Raw genomic sequence first — 24,525 nt, forward strand, 5'->3', positions numbered from 1 at the left:
TTTTTTGCCAGCTGTCCTTCCTGTTTTAGGAAGCAGCGACTGTATTGCATTTTTGCTTGTAAAACCGTGTCTGTGCTCTTCATATTTATGTAGAATTATAGTGTGCTCTTCTTGTGTAACATATTACACTACCACTCTGGTAGATGTTTGCGATTGGTCATGCTGTGCAAACACCGCTTCTTTTATGTGAACGTCCGCGCCGCTGGATTGGGAAACCCTGGGTTGATTGAACTAGTTGTTAACCAAGGGGGTAAGCCTCTCCCGGAACGCGTAGCTCCTATGGCGCCATTTTGATGCTACCAAGCCATCACCTCCCGTTAGCATTCCATTGACTCCCGTTCATTCTGGCGCCACTTTGACAGTGAATAACTTGACATCTGAAGCGTTAAAGACTCTATTTGTCCATTGTTTATTTCTAAAGAAACACGACAATGTATAAAAGGCTCCATTACCTTGTATCTCACGTTATGGCTCCGTAGCAGACGTTTTTGTAAAAATAGGCTAACGATTGTGTCATAACCACGCAACTTACTGTCGCACAGTAGAGAAATTACCATATAGTACAGGAGAAGCTTGCAGGCAGTTTCAACTCACATTAGCTGTTTAAGTTTAATAACTAATGTTAACTAGCATTTTAGTTAGCAATAATTAGCCTGTGCCCATCTTTTTTTTTTATTTTATTTTTATCTATCCCACCCATTCCAGAGACCCTTACATCTTAAAATCAATAAATGAACAAATATATAAAACAAATAAAGTAAATAATAATAAAAATAAATAAGAGGATGTAACCTAGGTTGTCTGCTGCCCGTGGAGGTCATATCTAAGGGGGAGGAGGGAGTCGGTGGACCAGGCAAGGTGTGGGCTTAGAATCGGGGACGTTTCAGTAGCGGGGAGTTTGTCAACATAATCAAGTAGTGGTTTCCAACTTCTCGGGACGGCCTCTGAAGCTGAATTCGATTTTCTCCAGTTTTAGTAGGAATAGCATATCGTGTAGCCAGGCTTTAAAGGAAGGTGGCTGGGAGGATTTCCATAAGAGGAGAATTTTCCAACTGATATACCTAGGATGTAAGAAATAGATCTAAAAAAGGATTGCCAATAGTTAATAATTTAGAGCATGTCCAGAACATGTGTGTCAGATTGCACGGCGTCAGAGAGCATCTGTCACAAGCTTCAGTAGTCCTATCTGGATAAAGTTTGAAGAGTTTGTTTTTGCTATTATGCAGTCTAAAGAGTACTTTAAATTGGATAATAGAGAGTCTGGCACAGCTAGAGGAGGAGTTAACAGCTTCCAACGCTCTTTTTCCATAGAGCATCTGAAATGCTTATCTGGAGTTCGGTTTCCCAGTCAGCTCTGCTCTTATTTGCAGGTAAATCACTTATTGGTGATAAGAGATTATAGAGAAATGATACATGGACCATAGGCAAAGATTTAGCCTGAAGTACTAAGTCTATACTGCTGAGGGGTGGGGCTTGGGGGGAACTGAGGAGAGTAGGTTCGTGCAAAGTCGCGAAGTTGGAAGAAGCAAAAAAAGTCAGTATTACCTAGTCCAAAGGTCGAGCGTAGTTGGTTGAAACTGGCGAATAGTCCGTCTATGTATAAGTCTCCAAAGCATCTCAGGCCTTTCTTTTCCAGAGCTACAAAGCGTGAGTCAATCCTGGCTGGCACAAATAAGTGATTGTTACAAAGAGGTGTAGTTAGGGGAATGGAGAGCCATCCAAACCGTTTCCTGATTTGAGCCCAAATTTTTAATGTATTAGTTACAATGGGGTTGGATGTGAAATGTGCAAGAGAAAGGGGGAGGGTGCCACATACTAGCGCCTGGAGGGACGTGGAGCATGAGTTCGCCTCTAAATGGCACCAACTATGTTGAGGAGAGGTGAACCAAAGCAGAATCTTTTGTGCGTTAGCTGCCCAATAGTAGCCAAGGAGGTTGGGTAATCCCAGACCACCCAAAGATCTGCTTCTCTGGAGCAAGGACTTATTTGCTCTGTCCCGTTTAACCGCCCAAATGAACATGGATAGGATACTGTTAACAAGATTGAAAAATAATCGAGGGAGGTAGATTGGTAAGCATTGAAAAAGGTAAAGGTACCGTGGTAAGACATTAATTTTTACTGTTTGCACTCTGCCCGCTAGAGACAGTAGCAAACGGTTCAATTTTTGAAGATCTTGATTGACTGCTGCCGTCAGTACAAAGAAGTTCTGTTCTTTCAGTGTGCGCATAGATCGAGTGACCATTATTCCTAGGTATTTTATGCCCACCACAGCGGTCTTGAATGGTATAAGGTGAGTTGGAATCTCTGTAGCCAATTGGTTTATTGGGAAACACTCACTTTTGGAAATGTTCAACTTATACCCGGAGAACACGCTGAAAGAGTCCAGGATTGAGAGAATGGGTGGAAGGCTTGACAAGGGATCACTTACAAACGGGAGTAAGTCATCAGCATACAACGAGACCTTATGCTCCTCTCCATGTCTCCTTATTCCTTTGAATCCTCCTGATTTCAATGCTATGGACAGCGGCTCAATTGCGAGCGCGAACAACAGTGGGGAGAGGGGGCACCCTTGGCATGTGCTGCGATAGAGGGGGAAAGGATCAGAGCGCTGTGTGTTTGTGCATACTGACGCCTGGGGAGAAGAGTACAATAATTTAATCCACGAAATAAAACCAGTACTAAATCCAAATTGCTGCAGGGAAGAGATGAGGTAGGGCCATTCCAACCTATCGAAGGCCTTCTCGACGTCAAGTGATATGACCACCTCCGGATCTGTAGGAGAGGATGGAGTATGAATGATGCCGAGAAGTCTTCTGACATTGGAAAAGGAGTGCCTCCCACCAATGAACCCCGTTTGGTCCTCCGAGATGATTAAAGGCATAATGGGCCCCAAGCGACGAGCTAACATTTTTGCTAGTATTTTCACATCCACAGGTAGGAGGGAAATCGGCCTGTATGACGCGCAGTTTATAGGGTCCTTATCTTTTTTAAGGGAAATGGAGGCTTGCACTAAGGAAGGTGGTAGAGAGCCGTGACTGTATAAATAACTAAACATCTCCAAAAGTAGAGGGGCCAACTGGTTAGAAAATCGCTTATCAAACTCAACGGGGTACCCGTCAGGGCCCGGAGATTTGCCACTATTCATTGAGCTTATTGCGTATTTTATCTCAGAAAGTGTTAAAGGAGCCTCCAGCATCTGATTGTCATTAGGTGAAACTCTTGGTAAGTCTAGTTTTTGAAAGAAGGCGTCCATTTGAGTTTCATCGCCGGGGGATTCAGATTTATATAATTGACGGTAAAATAAATTGAATGAGGCATTCATTTTAATTGGGTCGGTCACTACTGTGCCTGACTCATCTCTAATCTGGACAATCTGGTTGGATGCTTGTCTAGCTTTTAGCTGGTGAGTGAGGAGGCGCCCAGCCTTATCACCGTGTTCATATAGTGATCCATAGGAATGAAGAAGTAGTCGTTCAGCTTCTGTTGAAAGGAGTAAGTCAAGTTCTGTCTTAAAGTGATGGTTCGGAGTAATTCACCCTAGGGTCCTTTGCACCATGACCTCGAGCCAAACACCCACCCAGAAGCTTTTTTCACCTGGGTCTAACATTGGGAGAGTTAGCGTAGAGTAGCGTTATCAGCTGAATTGCTTAGCGCAGGGGCTAATGGACCCACGTTTGTATCTCGTATAATAATGCCCGAAATGATACCAAACGTCTACAATTAGTACAAATAGGTTATGCACTCATAAAAAGATGGATTGGAAAGTTTGTAAGTACACCAGAAGTTTATCTAAATAACACTTGCCTGCTGGCTTCTGCTCTCTGCTGTTGTTGCTGCTGCAGTAAGACGAGTGCTTAGGGCCGTCTACAAATTACAACACCGAAAAGAGATGCAACAAAAATATTTATTAATTTAACTTTTTTTTTTTTAAAGTAAGTGCTGTATTATAACTAGCAGGAGACAAGTAATAATTGAGGTAAGTTTGGAGACATTACCTTATTTAATCATTGAATTAATAAATATTTTTTTACTTACAAACTTTCCAATCCATCGTTTTATGAGTGCATAACCTATTTGTACTACTTGTAGACGTTTGGTATCATTTCAGGCATTATTAGTGGGGTAACTTACAAGATACAAACGTGGGTCCATTAGCCCCTGCGCTAAGCTATTCAGCTGATAACGCTACTCTAGCTAACTCTCCCAATGTTAGACCCAGGTGAAAAAAGCTTCTGGGGGGGCGTTTGGCTCGATGTCATGGTGCAAAGGACCCTAGGGTGAATTACTCCGAACCATCACTTTAAGTCTAAGTCTCTCTCTACACAAGTCCGGAGCACTTGTTACTGCTAACGATCTGTCCAGATCTGCGATTAATCTTTCCAGTTCTTCCTTATGCATTCTGCGTTGTTTATTGGCATAGCATGTATATGAAATTATCTTTTCTCTGAGAAAAGCTTTCAGGGTATCCCACAGCAATGATGGGGAGGTCTCTTTATTTTTATTGGTGTCGCAAAAGACTGTGATTGAGTCAGAAATATAATCACAGAATCTTTCTTCTTTAAGTAGGAGGGGGTCAAGGCGCCAAAACCTAAAATATTTGGGTTTTAGGTCAAAATGAAGATCCAGTACTACGGCTGAGTGATCTGAAACTGTTATAGGTAAATGTTGTACAGAGATAACTGAAGAGATAAGATTTTTATCCACTAGGAAGTAATCAATACGAGAAAAAGAACGATGGGCATGCGAGAAAAAGGAATATTGACGAGAACGTGGGGACATGAATCTCCAGGGATCAATGTAGCCAAACTGGTCCATGAGGGTGGACAAAGCTTGTGACATCTTTGAGGGCGGGATACGTCGGGAGCTCGACCTGTCAAGAACTGGGTCAATGACACAATTCAAATCCCCACCCAGAATCAAAGTGTTGGAGTCCAGATTGGGAATTAAAGACCATACCGAATTAAAGAAGCTGTGATCGTCCCAATTAGGGGCGTAGATTGATGCTTAAACTACAGGCTTCTGGTATAGTATACCAGAGATAATTGTATAACGTCCTTCTGGATCTGTGATAATATTACTGGAGGTAAACTGGACGTTTTTCCTAATTAAAATAGCTGTACCTCTTGTTTTACAATTAAATTGGGAGTGAAAGATTTGTCCTATCCAGGGTCGGCTCAACTTTCCATGCTCAGACTTTAGCAGGTGTGTCTCCTGAAGAAGTATTACATCTGCGTCCAAATTTTTTATGTAAGTCATAATCTTTGTACGTTTTAATGCAGCATTCAAGCCCCCAGTGTTTAAAGAGGTGAACCTTACCATCTGCCCACCGGTGGTCCCTCCATCCATTGAGCCAGTCATGTTACAGCTAATGGTAGAGAGGGTATCAGGTCGATTCTAAGGCGCAGGCAGCAGAACATAAGTGAAATCATAACAAATGATACCAAAAACTTAACAAACCATAAAACAGTACAAGATGTCAGTACTAAACAAACAAAAAAGGTCTCTTTGCCAGCCCATTCCCTAGAGCCTCCACTTGTGAGGAGACCTGGTCTCCTGCCCTTGTCCCCTCCCATAATACCCCCTAGCCCCTAGAAATGTCATCAACTACTGAACAAACTTGCTCATACTTCCCTTTCTGAAGCATCTTACCTCAAAGAGTCGTCTCAGAACCCACAACTCAACAAGTGTCCTAATATGTTTTACATAACCCTTTGAGCCTTTAACAAAATACTTCAATGTACCCTTCCAACACAAAGTAGAGAATATATAAAAATAGAATATTCTGTATATGTGGAATATTACATAGTAAACTATGACCCAAGTAATGTGTCAAATATACTTATTTACCATCACTGTATTAAGTAGACCATCAGAACAGAATAAAACAAACCAAGACCTTTCGCTTGTTTGAGACAGCCTAGCCCTTTGGTGCCCAAGGCAAAGGGACAGCTAGTGCGGTAGCCACTGGCTAACGCAATGCGCAGCTGCCAGAAGTCCAAACCAAAGAGTTTTCAGTCACATATAGTCATGCCTTGGTTATCAGAACTATACCTGGTGACCTTACGTTCCACCGGAGCTGCCTTAGTGTTGTGTATGCCCAACCTAGCTGGCTAAGCTAGTCCGGCTTCGGGCTCTGTTTGCTTGAAGCGAGCGCCGCGGCCTCTTCTGGGAAGGAGAACCTCTTCTTAGCCCCGCCGTTGAGTGTTACCTGAAGGCGAGCCGGGAAGAGTAATGCGGGCCTAAGAGAGAGGTTGTACAGCTCTGCCATCACCGTCCGGTATTTTGCGCGTTCTTCCACCACCTCCGGAGCGTAGTCTTCGAATATCTGGACGGGGACTCCTTGATATTGTAGTTTCCCTCTTTTTTTGCGGGCCTCTCGTATGATTAGGTCCTTAACCTGAAAGCGGTGCAGGCGGACAATCACAGGCCGCGGCCTCGATCCTGGTTGTGGCTTGGCGGTTAGCGCCCTGTGCGCTCGGTCAAGCTCGGGAGGGGATTCCAGGATCTCCTCTCCGAGTAGGTCAACTAACAGCTTCGAGAAGAACATGGTGGGTGTGGGCCCCTCAATCCATTCTGGGAGGCCAATGATGCGGATATTATTCCTGCGGCTCCGGCTTTCGAGGTCCGACGTCTTCGCTGGTAGCTTGTTGTTGCTATCCGCTAAAGCTACCAACCTCGCCTCCAGAGTACGAATATGCTGGTCATCTGATTCAGCACTGGTTTCCATCGAGATGATATGTTGTCCATGATCTAACACCGTGGTCTGTATTTTTTCCAGCCTTGTCTCCAGAATGAAGCACTCCGAGCTTCATTCTTACTCTTCTTCAACAGTTTTGCCGTTTTTGACATTATTCCTGGTGACACGATGTTATACTGATTTTGTGAGGTGTCAGGTCTTACTTGGGTCGTCAAGGGTATAAGAAAAATACGGGTTTTTGCAAAGTTGAGTTACGGGAGACTGAGACCACGTCGCTCTCACATGCTCACCAAACCGGAAGTCCAGCCTGTGCCCATATTATCTCCTTACATATACCTACGCTCTCCGTCTCTGTAAGATTGGGAATGATTGAGATTTCTCTTGGCACAGCTACCAGAAGACTTCCAACTTTCAGACAGGTTGCTCACGTCACATCTACGTTGTCTCTCTCAGTTGGAGGCTGCTCAGTAACGCTCAGCCCTCACCGGAAAAGTGCTTCTAATATCCTTCACTGGTTGGTCCAGTTTATATATGTCTATGTTGTTAACCACCATCGTGACACAGCTTATGCGGGACCGCGGTTGTTAGGTTTAGTGGAGCCGGGAATGGAGTCACTTTTTATAAGCTGTACATGCTACATGCTCCAATTTCCATGAGTATTACATTGTGGAACAAAAGTGTTTATCCATTTGGAATTTGTATAGTCTACGTCGAGTAAATCAACATTTTGAGATCCTAGGTCAAATGTATGACTTGTCATCACAAGATAGTAATAGTAAAACATAAGAGAAAGTATTCTCATTTTACCAGGAGGATTTTCATCCTGTTTGTCAGTTTCCAGCAGGTGGTGCTGCTACAGCCATCACAGCTACTATCAACTCGACACTGTCAAACTGCCAGCTGGTGTATGAAGAGATCCAAATGTTCCATGTGATGGTGGAACTGTCTGACGCAGGTGAAAAAGAACTTTGTGCAAGACTTGATTTACACTGTGTGACATCACTTGGCACCCACTAGGTGGAGACGAATAGCCGTGTCTGTTTCTCTTGGGATTCTTGGGATTGGTTGTATCCATGGAGTTATATCCTATAGAAACAACACACTGAGCTAACTGATAACACACTGAGCTTTCCCAGTTGGGATCAAGGAAGTCTGTCTGTCTATCTAATTAAATTTAATTCAATCACATCATGAATGAAGGGTATAGTGTCTGTGTGGATAGAAAGGGTCAGATTTTTCACACATATTGGTCAATGTCGTTATGCAAGGAATACAAAGAGGAAGACTGAAAATAATACAACATGAGATTTGGATGAATTTGGATTGAAATGTGTGTGTGTGTGAGAGAGAGAATGTGTGTGGTTTTAGCAACCTGGGGAGACCCTCACACATGGTTGGTATTTGATTATACCCGGGTAATGTATAAGCCAGCATGTGAAAATGTTCATAAAATAATAAGATGGTTAAAAAAAACATTTTAACAACTTTGTAGCGTACGAGTGGATTCAGCTACACATCTTTTCTGAGAGTCTAAATAACTTCACTTTAAAAGTAATTAAGAAAGCTATATCAAGTAAGATTTCTATTACTGAAAAATTAGTTGACCTACTGATTGATCATCAACAGACGGTCCAAACTATCAGTGTATGTGAGTGAATATTATTTAGACCTAATATTTTTATTTGATGTTATTGTAAATCATTCTGTACAGTTATATTTAAGTCAATTAACTAACGTTTTAACAACTTATAGGCCTACCAGTAACTTTAGATGTCAGATAAATAAAAGAGTAAAAAGTACAATATTTCCCTCTGAAATGTAAGTAGAGTATAAAGTAAGTTTAATATTAGCAAAGTGCAACTCCAAGGCTCGGTCATATCCTTTATGTTCTTTCTGGGAATTTGTGGGTCTTGGCATCCTGGGAAAAGCTTATACAAACTAAATTACCCAAAAATCTATCCCTGCTGAAATTCTTCCCCTGTGAATCCTTCCCCTTCTCTTTTTTTCTAATCTTGATTAGTCATTTTGGTGTGACTTAACTGTCGTCGCCACAGGACGGTCACCTTTTGTCGTCTAAACTTAAAAGAACACGCCGACTTATTGGGACTTTAGCTTATTCACCGTATCCCCCAGAGTTAGATAAGTCCATACATACCCTTCTCATCATACATACTGGGAACTATTCTCAGAAGGCAAAGCACTGCTACATGGGCGGAGTGATTATTACTCCAACTCTGAGCAAACTCTCTGTTCCTCACCACGGCGAGGTGCTGCGAGCAAATCACTCCGCCCAAGTAACAGAAGTAGCAGTCCTTCGCCTTCTGAGAATATAGTTCCCAGTATGTATACAGTTAGAAGATGGCTGTGTCTCATGTGACCTTGTTATTTGTACACGCTGTGAATATACAAATCACAACATGGAAATAGGAAAATGTTGGCGTTATTACTTATTGGGAGCAGTAGGCTAGATGGAGCCGGTTACCTCCAGGATCTGTGCTAAGCTAGGCTAGCGGAGGGTGCGTCAGATAGTTAGGACACGCACGGAGATGAGAAGGGTATGTATGGAGTTATCTAACTCTGGGCGATACGGTGAATAAGACAAAATCCGCCAAAGTGAGAGTGTTCCTTTAACTGTAACGGCCTCTGAAAAGACCGTGACCTTACGGTGCTCTGTACCCGGCTCATCTTTTCTTGCCTAAATTTAACTATAAACTTTACGGGCGCTCTCCGACCAGATAGTGTGTGTGTGTGTGTGTGTGTGTGGACCCGGATTCCCTTGTTATTGTCCTCGTGACTTTAACATATGTAAACTCAGCCATGAGCTCCCCAAATACAGACCGTTTATTAAATGTCCAACCAGAGAGGAGAATATTTTGGATCACTGGATATCACACAATCCCCTGCGCTGCACTGGGAAACTCAGACCCCGCCATGGTCCACCTGATTCCATCATACAGGCAGAAACTAAAACTTCTTAAACCTGTTGTGAGGACATTTAAGAAGTGGACCAGTGAAGCTGTGGCAGATCTTCAGGCATGTTTGGACTGCACAGACTGGGATGTTTATAGGACTGCTACCAACACTCTGGACCAGTACAAAGAGGCTGTGACGTCAGCTTCTGTGAGGTACTACAGGTACAGGTACAACAACGACAAGCCAAACTCAGACAGCTAAGGTTGGTGAAGGAAGAGGTGTTTAGGAGCGGGGACAGGGACCAGTTTAAAGAGTCAAACTACAGGTTTAGCAAGGCAGGAAGAGATGAGAGGATGCAACAACAGTTTTCAGCGTATCATTTTCTGTCTGAAGGGGTCTTTGAAAGACAATGCTGTCCAGCAGACACAGAGCTTAAACTACTTAAACAGCTAATTTGTATATATTTGTTTCTGTTTCTGTATTTATTGTTCATTCTTATAAATGTTTAATAGGTTTGTTTGTGTATGTATGCACCAATCACCAAGGCCACTACAACAACTCTCCAGTCAGGAAAGACAAGTCAACAGACAAAAAACAAAACCCCCACAAAGCAGCCGGGCCAGACTCTGTCTCTCCCTCCACCCTGAAGCTGTCTCTGGTGTTCACAGACATTTTTAACACCTCACTGGAGACATGCCACCAGAGCTTAATTTGAGCCGGAACACACCAAAACATGTTCCAGCACCTCCGACGTTGGATCCGGAACCTCCTGTGTCACTATGAAAAATTACTGACTGTGTAGTGTTCAATGTTGTTATCTGTATTGTTAGTCCCCATCGAAGTTCCACAAAAAGCTTGTGTTGGCCTTTTTCGATGCGTTTTGAGGTGAATTTTCAGGGTAAGAAAGAGGGGGGAAAGGGAGGGGAGGCACTTCAAGTGAAACATGCGCTTGTGCTGGTTGAGATTGCCGTTAGCCTCGTTTCACTCTGGGGAAAAATGTCAAAAAGACAACAAAGTTTGCCTAACTTTTTCAAATATGCTGGCCAGTCGCATCCCAAACAAGCAAAAATCGTTTCCGCCGATCAAGAATGTGGAGACTTTACATTTCGTACCCATGCAGTGCATGTTCTGATATTAAAATGAACAATGCCCTGATGTACACACAGCGTTGTTCAGGCTTTTTTAGTCAGAGAAGCTACGTAGGCAGTGTAATTTTTCTTTTTTTTGTTCCGTTACCTCCAACCCCCGTTTTGAGTCGCCGGATCCACCCCCGCTCTGCGCTCTGGCACCTCCCACTTTACAAGTTAAGCACTGCATGCCACCATCATCCCTGTCCCCAAGAAAACAAGGATCACAGGACTGAATAACTAGTTAGTTAGTTAATCCTTTATTTGATAGGGACAATGCACATTAATGAACATCTGCATTGAAACAACAAAAACAGACGTAAACACGCCGGATTATAGCCACAGGGCTAATTTACATCCGTAGTCCCCAGACAAATTACAGAAATACAGAAATTACAACATACAAATCTAAAAGAAAAAGAAAAACAATACAAAAATGAATAAATACAGGCAAAAGTGAAATAGTCACTTAATGGTTACAAGACTGGTTTGCTTTAAGCCACACTTTAAGTTTGGTTTTAAAAATTATTAATGTCGGACATTCCCTAACACTGATGGGGATACTGTTCCAGAACTTACCAGCCTTCACAGACAAAGCATTTTGCCCAAAGGCTGTTCTTCTAAAAGGCACCTCACAGTCACCTCTAGAGGAGTCCCTAGTCCTGGCCCCACTGTGAGTCTTTGTTTTGAAGAAGTCCGACATCGGAGGAGGGGCTAATCCATTTAACACTTTGTACACAAAGCATATTTGAAATGTTTAAAATTTTCCATACTTAATAGGTTATGTTTTTGTAAAATATTACAAATATGAAAGGACATTGGCTTTTTTATCAAAGACTTTTAAGGCATTTTAATAGAGCGATTCTATTAATTTAAGAGTCTTCATACCAGACAATGTCCAACTTATACAACAGTATTCAATATGTGATAAAATCATACAATGTAAAAACAGTTTGTCAGCCCCAAATGGTATAAAAGGACGTAAATTAAATTTCACTGTACTCGATATTCTTTTTACGTGTTTGTTAAAACTTAATGTGGAATCAAGAGTCACACCAAGGTGCTTAAATTCTGAAACAACTTCTAATTCTACTCCTCTTAAAAATACACCAGATTGTTTTATGTCTCAGGACTGTTTCGTGAACATCATGCAAACAGTTTTTTTGGTATTAAGTAGCAGACAGGATTTAAAAAGCCATTCATTTACAGGGACCAGGGCGGAGGTCAGGATAACAGAAGCCTCTTGAATACTTTTTGCACTTGTGTAGATGACAGCGTCATCAGCATACATTTGAAAATCAACATCAACACAAGTATTTGGAAGGTCATTTATATATAAAGAAAATAATAAGGGACCAAGTATTGACCCTTGAGGCACACCAATGGGGACATCCAAGAAAGACGATTTGACAACGTTAATGTTAACACACTGTTTTCTTAAGTCCAGATAAGATTTAATCCATTGAACGGTATTTGAAGAAAAGTTAAAATATGTCAGTTTAGACAATAAAATGTCATGATTAACAGTGTCAAATGCTCTTTTTAAATCTAAGAATACAGCACCGACACATGTACTTCCTGCTGCAGCTGAAGAAGTTCAACCTGTCAAATACTATGGTGGTTCACTTCTACACTGCCATCATTGAGTCCAGCCTCACCTGCTCCATCACCATCTGGTACGCTGCTGCCACTGCAAAGGACAAGGGCAGACTGCAGCGTATCATCCGCTCTGCTGAGAAGGTGATTGGCTGATGCTGAGGCAGGCAGGAAAGATTGTAGCGGATCCCTCTCACCCTGGACACAAACTGTTTGAACCCCTCCCCTCTGGTAGGAGGCTGCAGTCATCAGGACCAAAACCTCAGGGCATGAAAACAGTTTCTTCCCCTCTGCAGTCAGCCTCATTAACAAGGCCTCGGACCCCCACTGACATTGACTTTTAAGGCGGATTTATGCTTCTGCGGGTCTCTACGCAGAGCTTTTGCCATAGCCTATCTAAGTGGCCTAAAGCTTATACTTTGGTGTCTGCCTTGAATAGCAACATGTTTGTATGCTGCTGGGGAGTGTGTGGTAGAGCGAGTGAGAGAGTGACGTGATTCCCTTCAGAGCCGTACCAACTCGGGAGGTATAGTGAGAGAAACAAAGTGTCTTCCCTGTGCTTTCTGACCACGGTGGGGAAATCTGTAGCAGGACAAGTTAACCCTCTCCTTGATTTTAGCACAATACTGGTCATACTTTTATTTTGAAAAACACAGTGCATTCTAGAGCGGATCGGTATTAGTTGCTGCGCGCTTGACTGCTGGTCCATTTGAAGCTGGCGGCCGCAGCGCAGACGGACTACAGAGCGGGGCCATGGAGCCATGCGTGCGGGGCTGGCCGCTGCGTAATTTTAACTGTCCTCGGGAAGAAAGGAGCTTTCTGTCGCACAGTCCGGAGAAGTTGGTGAAGACAGCGTAGCCTACGATAGCGTTTGAACAGAGTTAACATCTGGGTCGTGCACAGCATGGAGAATATTCATCCCAAAATTATTGGGACGTTGTGTGTTCTCCAACTATGAACAAGCCGCAACAGGATCCGAGAAATACAGGCAAGTTTCCGAAAGTCACGGCTGCTGGTTGTTTGGTTAGAATCACAGAGAACTTCAACATTCAGCTGCAGTCACGCTGCTGAATGACATCAACTCGGTTATTACTGGGACTTTCAGTTTAATGAATGACAGTGTGTGTGTGTGTGTGTGTGTGCGTGCGTGCGTGCGTGCGTGCGTGCGTGTGTGTGTGTGTGTGTGTGTTGTGTGTTATTGTTGTAGAGGAATGCAGCGGCACGTCAGTCAGACACATTCCTGTCTGTGTGTAGCCTCCATACAGCAGACACAGTTTTAGGAGGTAGTCCGGCACGGCACGGCTCGGCACGGCGCGGCAGTTTCATCGTTAAGGTAAAGATAAAACGCCTTATTCCTGTCGAGTGAATAAGCTATAGCCTGTATTCAGATTTTTCACAACTGAAGCCTTGAGTGAAGATGATTTCAGGGGTCTGCCCGCCTCTGTTAGGCTTCATAAAAAAAGAACCGCAGCTTGCTTGAAGAAAAAGAGACATGTTTGTATGGTTCCACCCTTCCACAGCCTGCTGTAAGGTTATCATAACGCATTATTTCCATATACTTGATTTATTCCCATCGTGAAGCACAACTTGTGGCTTCCCAGGAGTGAACTGGCTCCAGTCCAGCTTCCTCTGCTGCTGGGAAACAGATGGACGGCGTGATGATGGGTCAATGCAGTGGTGTTTTTAGGTGGGAAAATGGCGGGGCAAATATTACTTTGGACACATGCAAAACACAAAACAATGACACAATTTTGATATCATTTCACATTTCCCACACAGTTTAACACAGGTGATAGCCTAATCTCACTGGGCTCATGCTTGTTCTACTACATTTGCCGTTTGTATGCGCTGTCAGTTTGGGTAGGTTTGCTCCATTTTAACTTGTTGTCCTGCTGCTTTCATTTTTGGTAATCCTCTCAGAAAGATGCCAAAGATCCTGAAAGGCCCTTCTTGACCACAGACTGTTTCTAAAGATGGCCGACGCGTCTCCACTTCCTCCCGCTGTAGAAAGTGAAGCCAAAATCTCCCGGATACGGGCGCCGCCATCTTGTAATTTTGGAGCCATAAGCTGTGTTCGAAACCGTTCTCTCATTCCCTCCCTCACTATTCCCTATATAGTGTTTATTAAATAGTGAAGTACATAGGGAACAACCAAACCAGATTTCGGACATCGTTGCATCAGTAGATGGCCCGGTTATTTGTGTGACGGAGGCATCATGTGAACAAACCGAAACTAAAATACTTCTAATAACAAAATACGCGTCCCTGAAACAAACTCAGGAGGAAAGTAAAAGGTTGTATATATACAGTACGTTGCATGTTACATTTCCACTGTTTAGAAAGGAAAGTCCGCTCCATTTTTCCCATAGACAGTATATAAACTGGACCAACAGATCCCGTTGCTCTGGACGGAGACCAGCGAAGGATATTAAAAGTCACTTTTCCGGTGATCTCTTGCTTTACTGAATAGCCTCCAACTGAGAGAGACGACGTAGATGTGACGTGAGCAACGTGTCTGAAAGTTGGAAGTCTTCTGGTAGCTGTGCCAAGAGAAATCTCAATCATTCCCAATCTTACAGAGACAGAGAGCGTAGGTATATGTAAGGAGATAACATGGGCACAGGCTAATTATTGCTAACTAAAATGCTAGTTAACATTAAACAGCTCATGTAAGTTGAAACTGCCTGCGAGCTTCTCCTGTAATTCCGGTAATTCCTCTACTATGCGTAGTCGTGTAGTTATTACACAATCTATTTTTATAAAAAAAGGTCTGCTACGGAGCCATAACGTGAGGTACAAGGTAATGGAGCCTTTTATACATTGTCGTGTTTCTTTAGAAATTAACAATGGCCAAATAAAGTCTTTAAACGCTACAGATGTAAAGTTATTCGCTGTCAAAGTGACGTCAAAATGAATGGCAGTCAATGTGATGCTAACGGCAGGTGAGCGTTTGGTAGCATCAAAATGGCGCCATAGGAGGTTCGAGTTCTGAAGAGAGGCTTACCCCCCTTGCTAGCGATAGACGGGGGTGTCCTGAACAAACCCGCCATTTTTAAATAGCTTAGCCAGTGGTGTTTTTTTTTGCAGCTTCTTCTTTTTTTTTTTTAGATCATTTTATTAATAATTTTTTAGCACCATTTATCATTCAGACATACAGAACAAATTCCACAATATGTGCCAGGTAATGTCAGATGGTGCATAGAACAGATAAACAAATTCAACAAGAACAAAAACCCTCTCCCACCCACCCCCCACCCTCTCGGGGGAAAGAAGCCTCCAGCTTCTTTTGAAACTAAATTAGTCTTCTGGTTGTGGCAACATTCACGTGCCGAAACAACAGACCTTCGACGTTCTGTGTGTGTGTCGCGTTAGGTCAAGGTAGTTTCCTGCGGCGTCGCTATGACGACCAGCCACGCTCGCCTCACGCATGAGGTGGTTGTCGGTACACGATCCGTGCTGCCTGCACGATCCGTTCTGCGCATGTGCAAGACGTTAAGCACATGCGCAAGACGTTAAGCGCATGCGCAGATGAAAATCCTGTTTTACGAGGATTTACGAAGTTGCACTAAACGGTTAGCCGAATTAGCTGTTAGCTATATAAACTAACGTTAGCTTCCCAGTGGAGGCTAACGGCAGACCGCTACAACTACGACCGGAAGTGTGGAACAGATTGTGCAGTGTCCACTATCATCCTCGGTAAAACCATGTGTAAAACAGGATTACACTGCACGATCTGTTCCACGCTTCCGGTCGTTGGTTTAAACATTAGTTTAGCTAGCTAGCCAACAGCTAATTCAGCTAACCGCTAGCTGAGACAGCATGTAATAATTTTAAAAGACCCTCAAAATAAAACCTGAAAATAACAATTAAAATATATAACAGCTGTAACGTCAGTTCTACTTTACTTGTGCTCATTCATTTAAAATACAATCAAATCAATACTTGTCTTTATTATTATTACTGTAAAGTCTTAATTTAGCTGTTGCCTGCTTTTCCCAGTGTTAAGCTTGAGTTAACGTTATTTCAGACTGAATCGAGCTGTCAGCTATCTAGCAGTTAGCCGAATTAGCTGTTAGTTTAGTTACGTTTAGCTTCCCGGTGGAGGCTAGCATGGAACAGATCACGCAGTGTAATCCTGTTTTACCGAGGATACTCAAGAGGATACTGGACACTGCACGATTTGTTCCACGCTTCCGGACGTAGTTGTAGAGGCCAGCCGTTAGCCTCCATTGGGAAGCTAACGTTAGTTTATATAGCTAACAGCTAATGTCTAATGTCGTAAATCCTCGTAAAACTGGATTTTCATCTGTGCATGCGCTTAACGTCTTGCACATGCCAGAACGGATCATGCAGGCAGCACGGATCGTGTACCGACAACGGTACTAAATCTGCGATGGAAAATGGAGGACAGGGCCCCGCGGCCGAGTCGAGTCGTGCCGAGCCGAGTAGAGATGGTAATAGCAGTGGGTAAGCGCCATAAGATAATCCAGATGGTTCATGGTGACCACAGTTACTATCTTCTCTAGTAAAAACAGTATTTGGCAAATTAGCCAATCAAATTGCAGTGGGGCAACAGGCAATCAGCCCCATTATGTTTCCTTTTCTTTTCAAACGAGACATGAACCCAGGTCTCCTGGGTGAAAGTCCTGAGTTTCTTTGACCCATCCACCTCCCCAACCTACCTCCTTACAGGACATTTGGCGCTCTTCTACTTCCTCACCTCACTTCCTGCTTTGCTCCTGTCAGAACTACTACGGCCACTAGAGGGCGCCGCCACTAGAAACCTAAATACGGGTCAGAATCATGCTGGAACAAACCACTTATGTGTGCATTTTTCAGGGAGGACAGTCTCATTTTTTCTAGGTTTGGAGGCATGCATTTTTTCGGCTTCTAACGGGGGAATAACAGAAAACGTCTGAGGACCACAGATCTAACTTAAAAAAAATAAACCTATCTAAAAAGCTTTGATTAAAGCTGCTGAGGCCCAGCCTCATCTGGACCAAGGTTACATAACGAAAACGAACAAAATAACGAAAACTAGGTGGGAAAAAACATAGTCGCAAACTGAAATAAAAATAAAAAGGAGGCATTACAAAAAAAAGATAACTAACTAAAACTGTGTGTTTGCAAAACTAACTAAAATAAAATAAAATGATCGAGCAAATGTCCTTAGTTTTCGTCATTGTCAACCTCTTTCACAGAGCAAATAACGTTATATCTATATATATATAGACCAGTTTTATTCAGTCTATGCCATAGACACATATAGTTTCCCACTGGGAACCCAGAAATTCCGACATTCCATGTCAAATTGAACACAACATAGTCCATGCCCCTCGCCTGGCCTCATGGCGGCACCGAAAGTCGTAAGAAAGTGGCAGAGTCCTATTTGATTATGACTGTGTCAGATAAAAGCAAGTGCCTCGCAGTGGAAGGTGGTAAAATATCTGGACAATCTATTAAAGGGAAAAATCCCACAAATTTGAAAGTAGATTTGAGAAGCGCGCACAAAGAGGCTAACCTAGCTTACCTTGAAAAGGTAAAGGAGAAGGTATAGACAACCATAGGACAGAGAACACTACAGGAGGGCTTTCGACCCGATAGCTGCTGGTTAGTACATACTTAGAACACCAAAAGCGGGAGGAAGCGTGGGTTAATATGTGTGTTGATACTGGGATGTCTACACAACTGTGTGAGTCGATTGACTTCAAAAAGTTCATCACTTTACTCAACCAAAGTTTAAAACACCTGTTCACGTCTGTCTTCTTTAGTCTGTTGGCTATTTAGGGTTTTTCCTGGAACACGTCACTTACACATTTTGCACTTACTGCGGCATCTTGTGTACTGTTTACATATTTGTCCTCATCATATGTACATGTACTGGTGTTATTGTTGAATACATATTTCTAAAATTGTATGATGTTTTTGTTGAGTTATTATTGCGCAATACTTTTTCTGACCTTTTTGAATCTTGCCTCTGACAAATAACCCATATTACAAAAAAAGACTAATACAAACTAAACTAAAACTAAGCATTTTCCAAAAATAAAAACTAAACTAGCAAACCCGCTTTAAAAACTAATTAAAACTAAACTGAATTAGAAAACCAAAAGTCAAAACCAAATAAAAATAAAAACTAATGAAAAATGCAAAACCATAATAACCTTGACCTGGACAGGAATATTTCCACAAGGAAGAAGGAGAAATGAGCGAGCTGTAAGACTTCTCACAGTTTACACTTAGTGTAACATGCACGGGACCTCACACAAACGCACAAATGTTTATGACCATGTGGGATCTCCAGAAGAACAGCGCACGTGTTTCTTTACTTTAGTTTGTACCTAATTTCATTTCCAAGCTCCCCACAGACATCGAAGGTTTGGAACAGTTCGAGGAGTAGTCAACAACATTGAAAACGAACTTGTGCGAGGTAAACAGCCACTCACTAATGGGTGACCAAAGTGAGTTAAGACAGGGCTAAATACGCCTGGATTCCAGGCATCCACGTCTGGTGTGCCATGATGACAGATAAAATGCATTACAGAAGGAAAGTATTTGGTTGTATCAGCAGACTCCTTTTCTAAAGCCAGATGTTTGCTTCTAGTTGAGTGGTGCAGAGGCTTTGCTCCGAAGCTCCGTCAGGGAACTCGCCAGGGTGAATTTAGCTGCAGATCACGACTGCGATACAACATGGAGAGCACAAGAACTGGCTGGTAGAGAATGTTATTGAAGGCAACATCAAGCAGTCTGAAAAACACGTATCTGCTGCTTTCAGTAACACACAAAAGAAATCTATCTCCAGTACAAACATCTCCTCATTGTAATTGTCTCTCTTTATCACTAAGTTAGGGAAAAACTCCAACGTGATTACTTTGGATAACAAATGAATATATTGATGTATAGGGTTGGAACGGTTCACAAAATTCACGGTTCGGTTCATGTCACGGTTTTTGTTTTAGTTTGGTACATTGCCAATTTCAACATGCTTTTAATTTATTTTACTGTTTGCCTTAACACAATTCTGGCTAAAATCTTAAGAAACATATCTTTATTGTCAAATCTTTATTAAAAGAATAGGCTTTCTAATTAGTTATTTTCATATGCAAATGGCCACATTATAGACTGAAACAGTAGCCTATAACATGTCAGTAATTAATGGAATTGTTAGTTTTTCCAATTAAAGTTAAAGTGCAGTTTTTTAAATACAATGAAAGGAATATGATGGGATTTTTTTTTTTTATCAAAAGGAAATGCCACAGTGAAGAATAGAAAAATAAAAACATCAAGTGTAAGATAACTTAAACGCACACGCTGTACACTGTCACTCTACTTTAATGTTCCGCTGCAAGAAGTACAGTTCGGGATTTACTGTTTCTGAAATGTCGGCCTGAAGGGCTATTATAACGCGGCTCATGTGATGTTACTTTAATCATATCAACAGCTGTCTGCTCAGATCCACCATCTCTCTCTCTCTCTCTCTCTCTCTGGACCACACACTGTTACAACAGGGTGGATTATACTGAAAGCATTTCCACAGCACTGCGAGCTTTAAAGTTTGCCCGTGGCGTCTTACAAGTAGTTTTCTTCTTCTGCTCTCAGTGGCATATGTCACGTGCGGCGTAGGGCAGCGTAGGGCACCTAAAGCCCACGGGGCCACGAGTTTTGCAGCATTTAAATAAATTGCCACTTTTGAGATTGAAAATTGTGTTCTATTACATCGCCATAACGATTTGAATTCCATTAATCGTTCAGCCCTACCCTTACCAATATTTTCTGTGGTTTGACAGATACTGATAAACGATCTTGCGAAAGATTTCAGAACATCTTTATATTTGCATTTTTTCTTTTCTTTCCTTTCTTTACAGCGGATGGATCCTTGAAAGATTGCCTTTGATTGGCTGATTGAGTCATTCCATTCAAAAACCAATCCAAGGGACAACATTCAAAGGCTAAACATTTATTACCAACATAGAAGATGCAGACTGTTCTACTGCCTTATCACAATCATTTGTAGAAATACACATTTAGATATTAAAGCCTGTATAGATCTACAGTTTCTATAGAAGATAAAAACGTTAGGCTTTGACTGATGTATTGTGCACCGTTAGATAAAGACTCATATGTATTTGAGTTAATCGAGGCAACATGTAGATACACTGGTATAGCTGAATTAACTGTTAATATTCCCCCCCTCCCATAGTCCTCTGACAGGGTGTGCCAGGAGCAGCAGCTCTGGACTGACTGCTGCCATGACGACCCAGAAGGCCCGAGGTGTTGCCCCAGCTTCCCCTCCCTTCCCGCGGAGGTCTCGCTTCGCCTTACGAGGCCGAAAGAAGAAGGACGGGGTAATCCAAGGCAAGCTTCGCATGCGCTCCATCCCCGGAGCCTTCCTGGTGCTGGGTGTCCTGGTGGTGGTTGTTGGCACGGCTCTGGCCGTGGCAGGATACTGGCCCTACCGGATATCCAGGTCCTCCATCCTGGGAGCTGCAGAGGGGGAGAGTATCTCCGAGTCGCAGACTTCTGGCTGGACTCTAGGAGCTAAGGGCCTCCTGTCCTCAGCCAGCCTGGTCCACAGTGAGCGGATGAAGCTGCTAGGACCGGTCATCATGGGGGTGGGGCTCTTCATCCTCATATGCGCCAACACGGTCCTGTACGAGAACCGGGACAGAGAGACTCAAATGCTGCTGGCTCAGATGCGCAGTGTCCTCTGCTCTGTGTCAGCGGCTGTTCCCTCAGCCGACTTTAAAGAGCTAGCAGCAGCCAACTACATGGCCAACCACTACCAGTGGGTCAACAGTTTACCAGCTGCCCATCTCAACATCCTGTGTGTGCAGCAGCTGGCCAGCTCGGAGCCTCTGCTCCGGACCACACAGCCCAGAGAGCAGGAGGACAGGGCGGAGGACAGTGTCTACCAGCAGGCTGTCCTCCAGACAGAGGCCCTCCACCACCAGGAGTCAGAGCCCCCGCCTTCCCTCCACTCCTCCCGCTCCAACTCATGTAACTCCAGTCAGACAGACTGCGACACAAAGTGTGGTGCCAAGCACGGGGGTCAGCAGCCCGCCAACAGCTGCCTGCTGTCTGCCAGCTCCATGTCCACCCTGGACCAGGGGGATGTCCCAGCGGTCCAGCCGAGGCGCTGCCACAGTCTGAGCCACAGGACTAAGCCTTATATAGCTTGGACTGATGGACTCCACACACGCGGAGAGGAAGGAGACATAAATCAGCTGGCAGTCACACGGAGAGAAGCTGCTTCACAGGTTTATGTCGACATGCCTTGGCAGGCCGCGGATGCTGCAGAGGAGCAAACGCGCCGGAGCTGGCCTCGGCTGGACCTGGGCAGCGGGAGACGATACCTGAAACTAGAGAACAAAGAGGACTCAGTGGACAGACTGCTGGACCAGTTAGAGCAGCAGTGCTATCAGTGGGATAAGAGTTTTGGCTCCGGGCCTTTCCAGTGATTGCCTGCTTTTCACAGTCCTGAGGGATACAAACACCATGACAACCAAGGATCGTAACGATATTTTCCCCTGGATTCTAAAACTGCACTGCCTTTGTGTTTTTCCTGCGTGGGGCAGAGAGAAAAACCAAGACCTGGAGCATTTGGAGTACAGTATTTCTCACAAAGATCTTCCAAAACTCATTCTCAATCTTCAGTGGAATATTGATACACAGACGGTCCTTGCTTGTCTTCCGGTTGGTTTTGGCAGATGTTTTTATATAAATGAAGGAACAATATGCTAGACCCTACACTGTCACAGATGAGCAAAGCAATTTGACGGACTGTTTAATTCCACAGCTTGGGTTGGCAGCAGTGCGAGAAATCAACTTGTATCTCAATGCCAAAATACCATTGCCTGTTTCCAGGACACAGTGTGAACAGCCTAGTGAAGGACGGATAGAAGAGGGATTGTTTTCACTGTGCAATCAATCCTGAGCCAAACTACCTGGACCCCCGAGTCCATAAAGTGCTGACAGCTCTCCACTAATGCAACTACTATATAATAATGGGATTTCTTTCCTCAGCTGAGGTCACATACACCAAATGCAATGCATGGCACTGATGTACAGTATGTGACATCTTAATACTTATGCAGAGTTATGTCATTGTGGTTTTATGTGTATAATAATGATAGTTAAGGGATAATTCGGTTAATTACTACTTGGGTCTTATTATGTTGGTTTGGCCATTATTTCTACACACATCAGTCAGACCATCCAATCGTGGTTACTCGAGGGTCGCCGATAGGCCATCTGATCTTCAGTCTGACAGGCTTCAACACCAAATTGGGCGTAAGATATTATGGCTATACGGAGCGTCTTTCTCTTTCATCAATGAAACTACGCTGGCTCTGCTGTCCTGCCTCCTGATTGGCTGACGTGTTGACATGCTTCTGTGTTGATGGCATCTCGCTTCGGTAGCTCGACGCAGTTATTTCTGTTATATTCTCTCACATATCTCATTCGCTCAAGCACTCATAGCGACCACCTTTTAGTGACTTTCTTGTCACTAAAACAGTTGTTCCCCAGCTCTGTTAGCTACTTTAGTTTAGCAGTTAGGCTTCTCTCTCTCTCTCACTCTCCGTCTCTGTTGATCAGCGGGTTAAATGTTTAGCTATTCCTCTGCCTCCTAATGTGATAATTGTTGTAATAACTGTAGTTTATTTGTCGTGTTGGAGGCGAAGCTCCGCACCAGGGAAACTCAATCGGTAACGATGACATTACCGCAACCAAAGACATTCTGGGTAATGATGATTATTTTGTGTGTCCTAGCCACTGTGTTTGCACTTAGGGCCCTCGGTAACACAGGCACACACAGCTGTGTGTGAGCAGCCCCAGCACACACTTTAGTGCACAACAGCACATGGCCAGGGAACCTTCACACACGTGTTGCACTTCTGTTTATATGATGTCAACCACAGTTAAATTCTGTTTGTCTCTGTGTACAACCATCAAACTTTATCTTTAAAGTCTGTGTTTCCAGACCTCAGCTAGTCACTTGAATATTACAATGTTGTTATTGATCATAAGAAGGATGGCCAAAACTGTGAAAATAAGACCCAAGTTGTAAAAAAAGATTGATGCTCAATAATGAAGGCGATTCTCTTTGTTGTCCTTCTGGTTGACACACTATTAACTGTAATGGAAGCAGGCGACCCACACACACACACACACACACACACACATACACACACACATTGAACGGAGGGATCAGATGGATTGTGCAGCGTGCAGCTCCAGTTCGATTGTGAGTTGACCGGTGTTGCTGCATACAGCTGGGTGTGTGTCATAGAGGGACGAGAATATGAATCACAGTCTCCTGGGGCCCCTGCTTCCTTGTCCTTCCCCCCTCTCCGTTAACACGGCGTGCAGATGTGCAGAGGCGACCCCTCCCTGTTCCTCTGGTTCTCTCTGTGTCTGTGCTGCCTGTTCTGTATGCCATGTGTGACACTTTGTGTTCTAAATGTATAACGAGCAATATGAGCGGTCTGCCCGAACAATCGCTGGCTGTGTCTTGCCCTGTGTCCACCACAGAAATTAAACTACATTGCCATGCCTGTGTTGCATAGTATAAGGCAAAGCAAGAGCAGCTCCTGTTTGCTGTTGTCTCATTTATTCAGGCTGTCAAGGTAACGGCACCTTGGTTGTATATGTATGCAGCATATAATCATCTCTCCAGGCCAGCGGCAGACAACCCCATTCCTCATTCCATCCATATTTCTCAGACTGAAAACATCCAGCTGGGAGCTGGACCAGTGAGGCCCACGTTCACTTTATCACCCGCTGAATGAAAATGTGAGAAATTGAATTTCTTGCCTTTCCTGCTCCACAGTACCAGCTTGATATTTAGAAGTGGTCCTGGGGGGGTTAGGAATGGAGTAGCATGGCAGAGGGAATTCCCCAGCTGCAATTATCCTCAGCAGAGCCTCCTATGCTCTAAACTTTCCCTTCTTATTAGATTTTATGGTTCCTTCTGGGCAGTTATGCAGTCCCTGCTGATCTGTGTTCATTTAATTGGGCCTTTACAAGATGGCGTCTGGGTCTCTAACAGCTCATAAAGCCAGCTAGCAGGGCCTCCTGCCCTGTGCGGCGAAAGATCAGGGCGGTAGAAGATTACATGGCTGCAGGAGGGTCAGATCATCTTACAGCCGATTGTTCAAGCTTCCCCACACTGCCAGCCAACACAACACAGTT

The 24,525-nt window shown here is 43.6% G+C and overlaps 1 protein-coding gene across 2 annotated transcripts; it reads left to right on the forward strand.

The window, feature by feature from the left end:
- The first annotated feature begins 13,022 nt into the window (after positions 1–13,022).
- Positions 13,023–23,920, forward strand: tmem200b (transmembrane protein 200B). Of its 2 annotated transcripts, none has more exons than XM_039820788.1 (2): positions 13,023–13,321; positions 20,534–23,920. In XM_039820788.1, exon 2 carries the CDS (start codon positions 20,583–20,585, stop codon positions 21,789–21,791), a length of 1,209 nt encoding a protein of 402 aa, XP_039676722.1. In that variant the 5' UTR covers positions 13,023–13,321; positions 20,534–20,582; the 3' UTR covers positions 21,792–23,920. The 2 variants fall into 2 exon arrangements, with proteins under 2 accessions (XP_039676722.1, XP_039676723.1); XM_039820789.1 differs by lacking the exon at positions 13,023–13,321 and adding an exon at positions 13,541–13,666.
- The last annotated feature ends 605 nt before the right edge of the window (positions 23,921–24,525 follow it).

This window comes from Perca fluviatilis, chromosome 13, assembly GCF_010015445.1.
Source record: "Perca fluviatilis chromosome 13, GENO_Pfluv_1.0, whole genome shotgun sequence".
Lineage (NCBI taxonomy): Eukaryota > Metazoa > Chordata > Actinopteri > Perciformes > Percidae > Perca > Perca fluviatilis.